The sequence below is a fragment of the Xiphophorus hellerii genome, chromosome 13 (assembly GCF_003331165.1).
Source record: "Xiphophorus hellerii strain 12219 chromosome 13, Xiphophorus_hellerii-4.1, whole genome shotgun sequence".
In the NCBI taxonomy this organism is placed as follows: Eukaryota; Metazoa; Chordata; class Actinopteri; order Cyprinodontiformes; family Poeciliidae; genus Xiphophorus; species Xiphophorus hellerii.
In genome coordinates this window covers 21,380,167-21,396,768 of record NC_045684.1, presented here as the reverse complement: position 1 = coordinate 21,396,768, position 16,602 = coordinate 21,380,167, and the positions used below count along the sequence as shown (strand labels likewise).

The 16,602-nt window shown below is 39.4% G+C and overlaps 1 protein-coding gene across 7 annotated transcripts in view; it reads right to left on the bottom strand.

Moving 5' to 3' along the window:
- Window positions 1-16,602, bottom strand: part of col16a1 (collagen, type XVI, alpha 1) — a 98,946-nt gene that overhangs the window by 19,802 nt on the left and 62,542 nt on the right. For 5 of the 7 annotated variants that reach the window (XM_032580180.1, XM_032580175.1, XM_032580176.1 and 2 more), the window contains 24 exons: window positions 16,503-16,538; window positions 16,315-16,401; window positions 14,845-14,880; window positions 14,366-14,401; window positions 13,014-13,142; window positions 12,878-12,922; window positions 12,491-12,526; window positions 12,343-12,396; window positions 10,066-10,116; window positions 9,921-9,986; window positions 9,261-9,296; window positions 8,496-8,603; window positions 8,109-8,231; window positions 7,968-8,021; window positions 7,827-7,868; window positions 7,469-7,504; window positions 7,334-7,387; window positions 7,171-7,239; window positions 7,025-7,078; window positions 6,660-6,686; window positions 4,866-4,922; window positions 4,537-4,581; window positions 4,296-4,367; window positions 2,940-2,984 (listed from right to left, as the gene is read on the bottom strand). In XM_032580180.1, the coding sequence (XP_032436071.1) occupies window positions 2,940-2,984; window positions 4,296-4,367; window positions 4,537-4,581; window positions 4,866-4,922; window positions 6,660-6,686; window positions 7,025-7,078; window positions 7,171-7,239; window positions 7,334-7,387; window positions 7,469-7,504; window positions 7,827-7,868; window positions 7,968-8,021; window positions 8,109-8,231; window positions 8,496-8,603; window positions 9,261-9,296; window positions 9,921-9,986; window positions 10,066-10,116; window positions 12,343-12,396; window positions 12,491-12,526; window positions 12,878-12,922; window positions 13,014-13,142; window positions 14,366-14,401; window positions 14,845-14,880; window positions 16,315-16,401; window positions 16,503-16,538 (1,398 nt within the window). The remainder of the gene's footprint in view (window positions 1-2,939; window positions 2,985-4,295; window positions 4,368-4,536; window positions 4,582-4,865; window positions 4,923-6,659; window positions 6,687-7,024; window positions 7,079-7,170; window positions 7,240-7,333; window positions 7,388-7,468; window positions 7,505-7,826; window positions 7,869-7,967; window positions 8,022-8,108; window positions 8,232-8,495; window positions 8,604-9,260; window positions 9,297-9,920; window positions 9,987-10,065; window positions 10,117-12,342; window positions 12,397-12,490; window positions 12,527-12,877; window positions 12,923-13,013; window positions 13,143-14,365; window positions 14,402-14,844; window positions 14,881-16,314; window positions 16,402-16,502; window positions 16,539-16,602) is intronic. The other 2 variants (XM_032580177.1, XM_032580178.1) reach the window with 2 other exon arrangements.

Genomic DNA, 16,602 nt, shown 5'->3' with positions numbered 1-16,602 from the left:
ATTAGCAGAAATAGACAAAAAAACAGTCAGATTGGAGAATGAGTGAATTAAACTATTGGCATCACTGTGGGTCCTATTTATGGGCAAATTTTATGTAAAAAAAAATAGAAACGAAAAGAAAAGCATAAGACGTTTATGGCTTAAGTCAGTGCTTTAAAGCAAATGTTTATGCAGGATAAAATTTGCACAGCAAAGCGTTTGAAGAACTTTTGTGTTACAGCAAAGTTTCAAAATTGACACTGTAAAGTAGTTGGTTAGTGTTTGTCGATTTATTGCAACGCAGTGTTGGTGTCACAGGTCACCAAGCCACACAGAGGCACACAAAACAAACTGATATACATGCACACATTCTCACTTAACGGCAGAGAAGCTAATCAACATAATATGCTTTTTTTTTTTTTAAATAAAGGAGGGATTCAGAGTTATTGCGAAGAACCCACAAATACACCATGCAGACTACATGCAGAAAGGTCCTGGTCAGGATTCGTACTCAGGACCTTTTTTTTTTTGCTGCAAGGCAACAATGCACTACTGTGCAGCCTTATATTGAGAAATACACCTCACAACCTCTGAGAAAAAAAAAAAAAAGTCTGAGTAAAATGTCGGCAGGCGCTCATGTTGCCAACTCAGATTTATAAAGAGCATTGCCGTAGGAAGTGTTTCTGACTACCCTAAAAAAAGATGCAACAGTGTCAGAGTTTTGCAATCGAGGGGACATATGCAGCCAGAAGAATATATTCACTATCTCCACTAAACAAAAGCTGTTCATTCGCACACCGAGTACATTTACTGTGACAGTCAGCTCTATAAAAGATATAGAAAAAAAGAGGAGCCTTTCCCCTGAGAGTGTCTGTCAATAGCACCTGGGCTGTTATCAAAGTCATTACAGCTTCATTTGACTCTGCTCAAACTGAACCCATTAGCCAGGACAACTGTTTTATGCAACACACTGTTGACCATTACTCTGGTTAGAACAAGGCCTTGTGCATTAGTAGACTTGCCCAGAGGAAGGTTTCCTGTAATTATATGCCACTGTGGAGAGTTCTTTTCTTCATTACAGTCTGCAAATGGCTAACTTTTGAACATCTCAAAGCTGCTTGCGCTAATGTTTTAAAAATCTGTTTGTTTCCTGAGAGAAAAAGAAGAAAAGCAGCTCCCTTCAGAAAAATAAAACCTGCTGAAGGCTAGAAAGAAAGTAATGGGATTATTTTGAAGAAAAAAACAGGAAAAAGAAAACATTAAACAAGAACATGAGTGTGTCCAAAGCATTCCACTGTTGGTTCTTTTCTCATCAATCTATAGGAATTAGCGCTCTCAAAAAATCTTCACTCTCTCAAATTATGCAGTTACACATCACAGTTTTTTTTATACATAAGCACAGTTCTGTGTTCATTTAATGGTGAAAGTGAAAAATTCCACTTTTCTTTATAGATTTATTACTCCCTGCACCCCAGAAAATAATCCACCACCACCAAATGATGGTGTTTGCAGATGTTCCCCATAGATATTAAGCCATAACACATAATACAACATAGACCACAAAGGCAATCACAAACCACAGATAAATTCAATTCACCTAGATATTTTTTCCCTCTTCAATATTACCAATTGATTTTCTGCTAGATAATTAGGTTCTCAGACCTCCTGAAAATAATCAGCATATTTTTTTATGTAAAGTTTCAAGGAGACAGTTCCTCATCACTTCTTGAGTGACTAATAACAAATTCATTCTGACTTTTCTTTTTAACACCAAGTGCAAGTCATGCCCGCATGCCAAAACAGTAATGTAGTTAAGTGCACCAGCAATCCAAAAATTATGAAGATGGTTAAGAATTCTGGGGAATCCATCACTAATATTCTGCCTTTTGCTGGGGGCAAAAAAAAAGACAGGACCAATATCCAAAATTTTAATTCAAGGTAAATTTACCTTTTTCCCCCTCTTAGATAGGAGAACCTAACCTCATTAAATTTTCATAACTTCATGAATTTAAGGATTTGCTTCCATACAGATTTACTCTCTTTTATAAATCACTATGCTTCATAGCAGCATGAAATAGATAAATAAGATCTCTTCATACATTTGGTAATTAATAGCATGCACTACTTTAGTGCCTGGCGGCTATGATTTTTTGGGGTTTCAGTCCTTGTCCACAAAGTCCTTTGTGGACAAGACAGAATCAGAAAACCTGGCAAAAGTGAGTCCATAGCTATGGCACAGGCCACGGAGACAGTTCAAAAACTCTATTGTCACAGGTTGCAAGGAGTAGTTAAGAATTATACTATGATGCTGAGGATTTTGGATATTGTGAGGCTATCAAATGTTGTCACTTTTCTTCTGTGTGTCATGGAGAGTTGAAACAACAGTGTGGCAGACCAGACTGATGATCCTAATTAATAAGAAACGGGAACAAAAAGTGTCCTCCAGCTGTTGAAGTACCCCACTTCCCAATCTCTCAGGCTCCTACTAATTGATGAATCTCATATTCAGGAGAAAAGTGCTTTTTAAATTTTTTTTATCCTGACCATAGAGAAGTCGGTCTGGTGGAAGTTTATGATTATGTGGCCTTTGAGGCATTTTGTCTCTGTTGATGTGGTGGTAGGGGTGGATGGGGATGTTGTGGTAGGGCTATCTGGACAGGCTGGACTCTGTGACAGCTGCCCCTTATCACAAGTCCAAAATGTGGTGGTGTTCATGGGAGAGATGCACCAGTATTATACATTTAGAAAGTGAAAAATATACTTTTCTCAAATATTTTAGAGAAAAACCTTCTTACAACTTCCATAACTCACAAAGGCCATCATGGGAGTGTGGGCTACTGTTTCAATTTCCCCAAAAAGATATATACATATATTATCTATTTTCATAAAATTAAACATAGGCCCCAACACATCAAATCTGAAGAAGCACCTCTCATCCGTTTTTCACTAATTTTACTTACGCTCTTTCCAGGCAAACCCGGTATGCCGTCGTTTCCAGGGATACCCTGAAAGAAGGAACTGAGGTTGAACTAGTTTGTTTCCAATCAAGGGCTGGCCACTCCCATCTCCACCAGTGGTTAAAGGCAGAGTCAAAGGGGCAGGGTCAAACAATGAAACCAGTTCCTTGTCCTGCCATATCTTGTGAAAATGACCAAAAAAGAAGTCTTATGCCCAAATATGTTTGAATAGACATGGCTTTATCAATTCATTCCCCACTTCTGATACCTCTACTTACACCTTTGACTCTTGCAGCGTTTTCACTTTATTTGAAGGTCTGTTTCTCTGAAAACATTCTTTAGAAATTAGTTAAATTCGTGGTTAAGCATTGAATAACTTTACAAACTTTTTGAACTTTAAGCCAGACCTTCAAATAACTGTTCATGTCTCGGCAGACATTACGAAAGCTGGCTCAGTTGCTTCCCATTTGGGTTAAAGGCTTGAAGCACCAGATGGGGTTAGTGTGTTTTATCAAGTTTGTTTGCTCCTTTTAACCTGGTTATGTTCAAGCTTTTGCAGACATACTTTTGGTTTATCGTCATTCCATATCCTACATGCACTTCATGGACCGCCTAAAGAAGCAAAGCATGTAAAAGCCTTATTTTCAGTATGTACCCAAAGGCCCAAGCTGAAAGCCTATGTCATTCAGAGATGCTGGAAAGTTCTCAGAGCCTTACATGTTCTCTACATGTCTTTTTTTTTTCATTTCAGACTCAATATGGTATTTATGATATTATATATTTTCACACACTGTATTCCACAATTACAAAGCCTAGGCTATAATTTTTATAGTGATGCTTCCAACTTAAAATAGGTTTTCTTGTGATGTTTTTTCTGTCTGTTTGGAGTTCAATTCATGACTTTTACGTAATAGAGATGACAAACATTTGTCTCCTTATGGGGTCATGTTGGTGTACAGTGAAAGTGTTTTTCTCCTCCACAGATTTCTTTTGCTTTTTTTTGTCACTTCAACTTAAATACAAAAGCCTAAATGACACTTTCAATGTGGAACAAGTAAGCAAAAATATACAGCAACTCTTTGTTGTTCAGAGTGCTTAAATTCTGAGGCTGCTAGTTCTTAACAGACTTGAAAGTACTTTTGTGGATGCAATTGTGGAAAATTGTGTGAATATTGTTCAAAAAATACCTAATCCGTTGAGTCCAAAACAACACAGAAATGTAGAAAAAGTAAAAAGGGTTTGACAAGTTTCCATCAGTATCATACTCGCAGTTCAATTCAGACAAATAGAGCAACTCCTGAATTGAACTAAAAATAAAACAAACATCCTTATCACCATCCAACAAGCCCTGCATTTTACCTGAGGACCTTGGATTCCAATGACTCCCTGAGGTCCAGGGGGGCCAGGAGGGCCAGGAGGTCCAGGAGGGCCCTGCAACACACAAACAGAGACCACAAATAGCACTACAGTAAGAAAACAAAATCCTAGTCAAACAAAAACTGAAGACTTCTGTTTTCTTCTGGAGGAAAAAAAAGGAGAAAACGGTTTCAAACAAAACATAAGGATTTTTCACACAATTTGGCTGGTTAACGGATCCGACCTGAGGCCCGGGCTGCCACGTGTTTGTTGGGGTTCCTGGGGCTCCCTGCAAGGCACAGACAGGCAAAATCAGAGCAGCATGAATAGTGTGATGTTAAAAATAAATGTCAACAAATGTCAAGCCGCAGTAAGGCTCGTAGAAGAAATAACAGCTTTTTTTTCTTCTTCTTCCCTTATAGATCTCCTGTTAAGTTACAATTAACTCTTTGAAAGTAGTGTTGCTATACTTGGTCTTCTACAGCACGGTGCAGAAGTTTCTTAGAATTTTCAGCATATTGTCATGCGTTTCTTGGAATTTGTATGTGTGCGTTTTTGCAAGTGTGTACTCACAGGTCCACCTACAATTGTAGGCCCGGGCGGGTTGCAGTTACACTCTCCTCGTTCCCCCTACAACATTGGTGTATAAATAGAGCAATTAAAGAAAGTTCAAGTAAAGCTGTTTTCTCTTCGCTAAGCTCTGCTTGCACAACAGAATCATCATTTTGTCTGCAAATTAGCCCAAGAACACCACTAATTTCTATGTGATTTGTAGCCAATTGTCTTACTATCTATTAATATGGTTGTGATGAGCAGTTCTTCAAGATTTCCAGGGTTTACTACAGCACCAGACAGAGAAAATATCAGATATATGTGGCTTGTCATGTACTGTAATTTACTCACCCCTGTCATTGTCATATTGTTTATCTTGCTGGATATACATTCCGATTGGTCTAATTTTTTAGATTCAAAGTACCTTTTTCGAAACAACATTTAAACAGGTATTAAACATACTTTTCATTTATTTGAAATGTCAATTTCCATTAGCTGTTAGCAGAACCTCATCATAATTAACAGAAAAACAGAAAATGTCACCTTTTCTTTTATCGAATACTAATGACCACCCGATCCTGTTGGACTGAACGCTCAAAGCTCTAAGCAGCCTATGAGTTCCTCCAAGAGGTCTGATATTTACTGGCTGAAATCGTTAGAAAATAGGTCAAGCTGCTTTCTGTTGGAGCCACTTCCAACTTTCAACAATGCAGGCAGAGTGTGTGCATAATTCTGGATGAGATCAAGTAATTTTAACGTACGGAGAGTTAATGAGCACAAGTATCTTGCAGACTGACGTGAGATAAATACATAAAAGTGATTCAGAAAAAAGGTATTTCTTTCTTAAAAGCTGCATTTAATTCATGCTAATGGTAAAATATTGAATGCTGGTTTTGTGGTATAACGCAAATACAGAAGTGCACTGAGGACAATAGTGCCCACCGCAAATATACTGCTGGTTGTTAGTTTGGAAAATTTTGAATACATTTATCCACATAGATATCTCTTATCAAGGTAAAAAGCACTCTTATGTATCAGAAGCAATTTCGTAAATGCATGCTGAGGCATTACATTTTCAAAATAATTGTTGTTCATGGTCAGCAGGTCTCAACTGGTAAATCCTTTATGTTTCGTTCATGAGGACATGTTTGAACAATTACAGGTTGTATTTTCAGAAATTTAATCAGATAACCCTGGTGAATAATTAAGTTAAGAGCACAAAAGCCAGAAACTTTAGAGGATGTTATTGTTGACACTGTGTTTATCTAGCCAGTGTTTAAGTGTGTTTTTGTTGAAATTGTGTTGTACTTGCTATTTTTTTGTTGTTGTTTTTGCTTGTTTAATAGTTGATGTAAATGGCTAGAGTCATGCATTCACTCACTGAGCAAAATTTCCCTTTTGGGGGGGCAATAAAGTATCTATTCTCACATTTAAATTATCCGTCATTAACATTTGAGTCCCACGTCCCACGCCCCGAAAGCTCCGCCTTCTTTAATTCTTCATCTCTCCCTTCCTCAGTGACAGTCTGGACCTGCAGCTCTGACTCAAACGGTAATTATTACTCATACACAGCGTCTCTCTTCAGGCCCGCAAAACGCCTCCTCTGCCAAGAATGGCACGCATGTCACCTCCACTGATGCTTTATCTGTAGCCGCGGGACTGCATGTGCACGGGTACGTGAGAGTGAGTGTGTCTGTGACGCCGGGCACGGTCAGTGGAGGGTGTTAAGCCTTCTCTCGTGATTACCATCTGTTCCGCCCCCTGATCTTCAAACCCCTTCCAGTTCCTGTCATCCAAACAAAATGGTAGACTTACCTTGTCCCCCTTAGCTCCATGAAATCCCTGCAAGAAAAGGACACACACAAGCAGACACACACAAGGAGAAACACATAAAGTTACTCTTTGTTGTTTCACATGGAAGTGAGCTGAGTGCAGCTGAGGGGGGTAAGAATGAAATGGGAGCAGACATCGCCTCTCCTACGGATCGAGGCAGAAATCCTGGGTAATACCTAAATCAAGAACAATTCCCGGAAAAAAAAAAGCTCAAAGGAAACTAAAACTTCTAACCGAACCCAAACATTAAGTGTAGCTTGAAACTTCAGCTTTTTCCCTAAACTGCAAATGTGCACACAGATAAACATGCAAATGGAACGAAGACGTAAAAATAGACGGAAACTTACGGGTGCGCCGTCAGCTCCTGGAAGCCCTCTGGGCCCAGAGGCTCCGTCTTTACCCTGCGAGTCGAAAGTCAGCCACGTTGTGTGAGAGTCAAAATAAAAGGATTATAATAAGACTTGTTACACCAATACGACATATTGAAATCTACCGGCGGTCCCGCTACTCCAAATCCCGGTGGTCCCTGTGGCCCTGGGAGTCCCGCATCACCTCTTGATCCCTGTGAACAAAAAAAGACGCAAAGTAAAGTTTTTAAAAAAAATTTGCATTTTTTTTCTAAATTAAAATGCCATAGTTTTAATACAAAAATCTACCTTTTCCCCTGCAGGGCCAACAGAACCTGGCAGTCCTGTAACACCAGGGGGTCCCTCAAGAGATGAACAGGTTAGACCAGGTTATAAATGTGCAGCATGGTAAATACAGAATGTGAAGGTGTAAGAGAAACTCACTAATAGTCCTGGGAGACCTCTTGGTCCTTCAATGCCCTGGGAAAAATATTTAAAAAATGAAGCAACAAGAAAAGAAGCGGGGAGGTTTTTAATGTAAATAACACTGAGTTTTTTTTCTCTACAATTAATCAAGTGATTAATTGTTGAAGAGTTTATTCAACTTCCCAGAAGTTGAATAAATAAATCATCAGAGAACATTGATGGATTTTAAGCAAAACATTTTTTGAATCTTTTTCCTGTTTTGCCAAAACACAACCGTAGACCTATTTTACTTTTAAAAATCAGATATAATTTTCCTTCCTCTTCAACAATCCTCTGCTATGTGTTAAATGTGAAAAAAAATAATGAAAAATCTTACTTGTGGTCCCGGAAGGCCCACTCCTGCAGCCCCAGCATCGCCCTATTGAGGGAAAGGTGAACCACAAATCAGAATGACAGCGTAGTAAATAAAAGGTCAAATGAAATCCTCCATATATATCTACATGTGTACAATTCACACCTTGCTTCCTTTGGGACCAGAGGGACCCTGCACACCTGGCAAGCCACGATTTCCCTAAAGAGAACAAATACAAACTGAGACTTTGGGGAGTTGAGCAATTCTCAAAGTGCAAAGCTAAAATTAAACTGAACTCCAGCTCACAGTTTTGCCAGGTTTCCCCGCTCCTGGGGACCCAGGATTTCCTTTTTCTCCTTTGGGCCCTGGCACAGCTACACCGTCACCCACCGCCGGGCCAGCAGACAAACAGCTAGTACATGAATCACCCTGGCAAAACAAACCCAAAGCATGATACACAAACCTTCAGGATGAGTCAAAGTTGCATATGTTTGGGTGCTAGAACCAATATGGCCGGTTTTTGGACAAAATATATTAACATCCTAACAGATTGGATTAATAGCGATTATAAAAAAAAAAAGCAAAAGTGTCTACATTTTCAACTCGTGTTAATATTTCTGAATAAATCATCAGAAGAGGCGGATCAGACTGTGGTACGTTGAACTGAAATGTTCTGCTAGCTTCTAATTTCACCTTCTCTCCCTTCAAGCCTGTTAATCCATCCTGACCGGGGTCTCCAGGCAAACCAGGGACTCCGGGGACACCGATCAATCCTTTGTCTCCTTGTTCTCCACTCTCGCCCTGGTCGAACACAAAACACACAATCAGAAACCCTTCTAGTTTTGACGGGAGCCGTGCATTTTCTGTTCAAAATAACAGAGCCGACAGAATGGAGCTTAGTTACCAACTCCTGCTTTATTCATTTATCTCTCAAATAATGGAAGTGGTTACGACCTCATTATTTCAACAACTGTCTAGTTCCACTTTGAAGTTGGGGTTGAGTGATTCCAGTGTATAAGGTAATTTAAGGCATACTGTCTTTGTTTTTGACAGATTTTTTTTTTTCTTCTTAGATTTTTTATCAGGATGATAAAAGTATTCCAAATAAGTTTCGAGGTATAATGCGAAGCAGAAGCTGGACTATTTGTACCCCAGCTGCCTGAAATATTAAAATAGTATCACTTGAACTGATCCTTGTGCTGGTGTTACTTATTCAAGATTCATTATCAAGGCCTCTCTCACTAGAAAAGCGTTTAAATGCATGATTTCGAAAGTGTTTGGGCAATGAGTTATTTAAAAAGTCTGACACAATACCCAGAAGGCTTGGTTAGTTGGTTTTAACTTAGCAGCCAAAAGCAGGGCTCCAAAATGTTTGGAATATGTTTCTCAGGGGTTGGGGTTTAGCAGCCGGAGCACAAAGTGTGTAAATGCACGTACACAAAATAATAGAAAACGTACCTTTTCTCCCTTAGCACCAGACTGGCCTGATGGTCCCTGTTAAAAGTAACAACGAGCAATCACTGAGCTGCAAGCATGGCGCAAACGTCTGTCTGGTCACACAGAGTAAAAACCGTTGACATAAAGCGAAGGGCAGAAGCACACGGCAGGTAAACCGAATAGGTGGCAGAAGCCAAAAGAGATTTTTGTCTTTTACTATTTAGCTGCTGTTCTGTGGTTCGGCGAGATTCCCTGCATATTATGTTTGTACAATGAGCATCAGGGTAGATTTTGCCCCCGGGGTTGAAATCTTTCCAGCATCGTAAACTTTTTACTCTTCCAGATGGCGCCTAATCGGTTTTACTCCGTAGCAGAACAAAGAAGCTCGTCTCGTGGAATTAGCTAAAAATGTTATTTTGTGAACTGACTATTTGCACTTAAACTGGCTTATGACCGAGGGAACTTATCCGTGTTCTCTTTAAGCAGGGTGTATATTTTTCTTTGTTTAATGAGGATATAAAAAACAACGTGCACTAAAAACCACTGGCAAAGATAAATGACTGTGACTCGGATTAATATACTGTAGCAATGGTGTTAATCCATGTCATTAGTGCCATAAGATTCTTCAGAAACATTTTTAAAAAGTTGCTTTTCCTATTGATATTTTCAAAACAGATATACCTGTTTGCCTTCAGCTCCAAGTCCTGGAGGTCCAGGGGGACCTGGAGGGCCAGGTCCAAAGTCGCCCTGTGAATGGACAAATACTTAAAGTCGGTCTGCATAGCAACAGGCGTAATGACATCTTGACACAGTCACACACACTCACCTTCTCACCCTTTGGGCCAGCGGTTCCCACACCGGGCTTCCCGTCTTCACCCTGTTGAAAGATCAGGAAGGAATCATCACCTTTTTCCCCCCCATATTTCCACCATTTTGTATTTCTTTCAATAAGTGTTATATAAAGTTATCACAAAATATGCTCATGTAAATGAATAAAATTGTACAGGCTTGTGCATATAAACCAAACAGAATTATTAAAGGTTACAAAGGTCAGTCACAGTTTGTATTTGCCAATGCTTACATGAAAAAATAAATAAAAATAAATACTCTGAGGAGGAAATCTATTTTTCATGTTTTCAACTGCCTAACTGATTAGACTTTGAAATCAATCCGGACAATTTTACAGTTGCCTGGAAAGAGTCATCGTAGCTCTATAGTAAAGCGCTTGGATGCTTCCATGAAGTAGCCTTCAAGGTCAGTTGATGGAACCACAAAAAGCATCGAACAAGGAATGGTGTGATACCAAATGTCATCCATATTTTAAAGGAACTATAGAGTGAAAACTACTAAAATTTTCCATCATACCACTCCTAGGAGTTAAAATCATTTTAATGACACCAAAAGTTACTAAGTGACTTTAGCTTGTGCAACATGATATGGGCAGACGTGGTGCAGTAGCTAATGAAGTGACACCCATCACTCTTGTTAAATCATGCTCCTTTAAAGCTACCATTGGCAAACTGCAAGCAGTGTTTTCCATTAAGCAGCTGGCTGCAGGCTGTCTTTAGCCAGACTAATTAACCTGCTAATATCAGCTCCCAGCATTGTTCTATAAAAAGAGCAGCACATGCTTTTACTTAAAAAGTACACCTGAATTGAAAAGGGTTTGTAGAGATCACAAATTAAAAATTTGAAGGTTATGCATTTTTGTTTAAGTCTATGTATCAAAATGGGTTCTTATAGGGTTTTTTTTTAAACAAGTGTTTCCCATTTAACAAATGTAGCCTATTCATGTTTTTTCACACTTACATTTTTTGGATTATCAAAAATATATATCAAAGATAACTAGAATAAATGCAAAAAGTAGCTGTCAAATGAAAAGCATAAATTGATTCACTCTAATAAAAAGAGAAAATGCTATTTATGGTCATGTGTTGACAAGTTATTGCTCCTCCACCCTATTAAATGACAGCACCACACTTAGAAACAGCAACTGCCATCAAACATATACAATAAACTGTCAACTAATTTTTTTCTAACTCACTCCAGAGGATTTCTGGCACTCATTTCTCTTTCCAAATTGTTCGTACTCCAGCCGAATTGGAAGGATTTTGAGTATGAATGAACTGCTTAATCTCATGACACGACAGCTTATCTTGGATTTTAGTCCACACTTTGACACTAGTTTTCTCCATCAAGTTTTCTCCAAACTTGATGGATCAGTTTTCAAGTCCTTTAAGTCTGTCCATTTAAAGGACAGTGGCCAGACATTACCCTTCAACGTTTTCTGGTGGCTAGTACCATTTATGATTCCATCAAGTGTGGAAAGCAGCAGCACCCTTTTTTTTTTTTTTTCATCAGTTGTCAACACAATTCTGTCACATCTTGTTTTCTAGGACATCCAAAAGCAGCACTGTAGTTAACTGGAGTGGTAGAAGTGCAAACATGTTCCTTTAAGTATCAAATGTCACACAAGCTAGCTGGGACGTTTATCAAAGTGTGATTAAAAATAAACCTAGTTTGAAAATGGGAGAAAGAACTTTCAACAGCTCTTGTCAGGACTTAGAATTATCTGTACTGAGCTATTGCCAATGATTGCATTTTTGCTTACTGCATAGTTTCATACTAAATTGCATATTTAGCTGTTTTTCTTTTGTTTTGTTTTTTTAGCCAAAGTGTTAATTCAACAGGGAAGAATTAGCAAAACAGGATGAGGAGAGGACTGGACATTTGTTACTCTGAGAATACAAAGGAAGAAGCAAACAAAAAGAGCTGGAGGGTCTCCAACACACATGTTTTCACAACAGCCATGTTTCTGGATCACTGTCAAGTCACTCTTAAGCAAACTTTCTTATTTTCTGCAAAAGGAAATTCTGTTCAACAATATTTCATCTGGCCTGTGTGGAGACACCAAAGTACAGCTTTCATTTTAATATTTACAGCTGTAAAGCTTGAATTAATTTGAAGAGTCAATTTAAGAATCTATCTTCTCGGATACAACATGAAAAAGTGCAAACAAAATGAGGAGAAAAAAAAAAACAATTAGGAAAAAATGTATTTGATTCATAACAAAGTTGCAAAGGCTGTTAACCACTTCTCCTACCTGTGCACCTCTCTGTCCGTCCTTCCCCGCAGCCCCCCTCGGTCCAGGTTTCCCCTGTTTGCATGGCCACATTTCATTTCGTTACATCACCAGGTTGAGAAACAGACAAAAAAAAAAAAAAAATTCAAAGAACTGAGGCTGGACTCACCGGCTTTCCTGCAGCTCCCGCGTTGCCGGCATTACCCTGCAGACAGGCAGGGGGAAAAAAAGAAAAGATCACTGAAATTCCCCATTTTGATAAAAATGGATTGCTTTTTAAATTGGTAATTCACCCCTCAGAGTTAAGTTGCACCCTATGGGCAGCCATGTCAGATGATATTGGTTTTTGAGTACCTTGGCTTTTTTGCTAATAAGCTTCCTGCTGAGAAACAAATCCCTATGGGAGACAGTTTGGGGCCTTAAAATTAGTGCACCGCTGTGATTATCTTCTCAATGCAATCATTAAGAGTTGTGCTCCAAAAACCGATTGAATGGGCTTCACTTATACAATCCATATTTGTTACTTTGCAGCACTATGTCTTTTTCTTTTAACTACCTTCTCTCCTTTAAGGCCAGGTAAACCAACGTTTCCTGGCTCCCCCTGGGAAATAAAAAGAGGACAATACGTTACTTTAACGAGGCTTATGCACTTTCAGGTTGTTTTTTTTAAACACTGAAAACTATTTTCTTACTTGCTCTCCTTTCTGTCCAATCCCGGGTTCCCCCTTCTCTCCCTTCTGCTGCAGAGTTTGAGTTTGGCCACGAGGGATGAGCTTAGGTGGGAGTTCTCCGAGGGTGGGGCACACGGAACACGGTTCTCCCTAAAACCCACAGAACACATGTGATATCTTCAGATGTTAACATCTTATTCTGTGACCTGCAGATACGTTCTTGCAGTCAAACTTTTTTGCATTTTGTCCTGTTACAGCCACAAACGCTAGCGTAATGCAAGACTGTCAAAAGCTACCAATTAATGGTAGCTTTTGGCTTGAAGTGGAAGAAAAACAACAACAATAAAAAACGATTTACAATTTTGTCAATGAAAAAAAAAAGAATCTAAAATGTTCCTGGCATTTACATTTTCCTGCTCTAAACTTATTAAGTCTTGACTTAAGTTTTTTGGAGTAGGTGTCCGAGAAGAAATCTTTGCCTCCTTTGTGAACAGTTAAACTGGTAGATGGACTGAACTTGTTGATAGCTTTTCCAATCATAGGAGCACTCGATGTGCTTCACACGAGAGCCACATTCGCCAACATTTGTACACCAATCAGCAAGCAACTTAGGATTAGGTATCTTGCACGTCAACATGTGTCAGGAGGCAGATGGAATCAGACTTACAACTTTCTGATTGCAAGACAGCTAACTACCTACTGAGCCACAATCACCGCTAACAAATATCAGTTTGATTGTATGGATTGCTTCGCTGAACAATCATTTTTAAGTTTCTCCAGAGTTTAAATGGGGGTGTTCTAATACATAAATATGCTACAGTAAAAACTCATTTCATTGTAGCTTTGGCTATGGGTCTTATCCTGCTGAAAATTGAACCTCCTTAGAAAGTCCTTTGACATCACTGCTCTGTAGTCAACGCCATACTTCTTTTCATCAACTGTGAAAATCTTTCAAGTCCATGCCTAAGAAAGGCTTCTATCTCCATGATGCTCACAATATATGCCACAGTTGGGATGGTGTCTTTAAAGTAATGTAACTTTTTTCTTCCACACGCAGCGTGTAGCATGTTGCTTGTATCTCAATAAAGTCAAATGTGTTCTAACATAAGCAGAGCACTTTGTCGCATTGGTTTGCTGTCCCTCTCGATATAAGGGCGGCCGCTAATGTGACAAAATACGTCAAAGATGCAAATCACAGTAAAATTAATTTTAAAAACTGAAACTTTGTTTGGTTAGCTTGGAAAAGTCTTTTAGGAACAATTGCAAAGTTCGGTTAAGTAATTTGGAAGCTACATCTGGCTGACAACTTAATGGCGAAAGCTTCTGAAGGAGAAGATATTTAATTTCAGGCGTAAGACAGACACCACACCAACCTTTTCTCCTTTGGTGCCATCTGATCCGTGTTCTCCCTGCCAAAACACACAAAAAGCACAGAATTCAAATTAAATCCCAGCGCATCCTGCCAAGGCAGTTTGCGCGATGATCTCGCGTCTGAACATGGCACTGGAAGCATTCTGGTCTCCGCAATTAGGCAGATGTCGACGCATATTGGTAAAGTGCGACTGTGGATGCAGCGTGGACTTGGGGGTCATAGACTAAAGTTGAGTGACTTTTGTAGTTGCAGACCTACATGACGTGATGTTCTGAATGTGGGAGTTTGAGTGGACTTTTTTTTTTTTGCATTTTGTGCAATTTGGTTCAGCTAGTTTTGCTTGCATCTGCTCTGGGAAGGAGTGTTCACACAGTGCTGATGTTAGCATATCTGAGGAATGCAGATGAGCGTGTATAGGTCACACTTGAGCAGAATATGAATTAAGTACACATTCAAACAAACAGGTAAGAAACCCCATACCTTCTGTCCCGCTTTGCCATTTGCTCCTTCGACACCCTGTCAAAGAAAAAAAGGGGAAAAGGAAGTAAAAAGAAATGAACAGATGTCAAGATGTTTGTTTGAAGAGAAGCCATACTCTAAGGTCTGTACAAAAGTTCTTTTTCTTATCATGTTACATTTTTCAGATAATTAAAAAAGTGAGCTCGAGTTTAAGGCAAGTAACTGATGGCCACAAATACTTCCTCAAAAGTCTTGGGGATAATCAAGAATTTTGTTCATTTTAGCACATGTGACGGATATTTATTTATTTTACTTGGCCAGCATGAGTTACTGAACTAGAACTGTCTCACTTTTCTTGCCAATATTCTCTCATTACAGAATCACAAACACCGACCTATCTGGTAAGTGAGGCCTGCAGCTCTTCAGATATCAATCCCGTTTCTTTTTGTGACCTCCTGGATAAGAAGTTGACGAAGAGTAATTTTATACCTGCCGTTTATTGCAAAGGTTCACAACCATTCAATGCTTTTTTTTTCCCTCCATGTATGAATAGTGGCTGTAACTGGGGTTCATAGGAGTCTCAAAGCTTTAGAAATGGCCATGCAGCACATTTCTTTGTACATAATGTGCTCTTTATATATATGTTCTACTTAAGCCAAGTGAAGGTCTGACAGTAACCAGTTGTGGAACTGGCAGGTAAAACTGGACTGAAAATGTGGCTGATCATAGCTATTTTAAAAATTACCAAGGAAATTTGAACTTAAATGAATTCATTTCAAAGCAGCCTTTTTACTTTTTTTTTTTTTGCATTCCGTCGGTATATAATTTCCGATGTTAACATCTAGTTAATGATCTGAAATATTCAAGTGTGACATAAATGCAAGCAAGAAAGAAATCTTTAAGGAGCGAAGACTTTTTCCAGATAACTGTACCTCTCCTTTTTCGCCTGCTCTACCTTGTTCTCTCTCTCTGTGCCCTAACCAGGTATGACAGATTGATGCTGGCACTATTGGAAATCGTTGCACAGAAAATCTCATAAGGCTAAAGATTTATATTCCATCACCCCTCCTGCACAAATCATTCCCCATTTCACCTGCTGGAGTAAGTGGGAGTTATAAAAGGTAAAAAAAAAAAGAGAGAGAGAGAGAATTTGGACTCACTAGAGGGACAGAAAGAATGAACCCCTCGCCTTGGTGACTAAACTTTGACAGCGTATCACGTCTTCTCCCGTTAAGCTGCCGCAGCGCCGCAAGAATTACAGGGGCACACACAACCCCGAGGTGGAAGTAAATGCTGCGCTTTTCCTCGGAACGATAAGAAAGATTAAATATATACGCTATCACACGAGCGCTCAGGGTTCAATTGTCAGCTGCGACTCACACCCCTATCTACAACTGTAATAAAACATGCAACGAGATCATAAAAATGTAAAACGGAACATTCCGGCAGGTGCGGAATACATTACACGGCACGTCAAACCGGTGTACTTACAGGGAGTCCTCTCTCTCCGATCCCCGGCAATCCGGGCTCTCCTTTAGGGCCGGGCTGCAACACCGGGCACACTTCGCATGGGTCACCCTGAAGATTTGCACACAAATTAAACACGTGGCGTGTTGATCGGAGTGCAGGGACACACAGATCAAAAGATTAAGGATTGTGTTAATGTGGCATTATTAAACCTTCTCTCCTTTTGGACCTCCTGGGCCTCTTGGTCCCTAGGAAAACAACAGAATCCCTGTCAAACACTGATGTATCAGTTTGTCATTACAGTACAGTCTA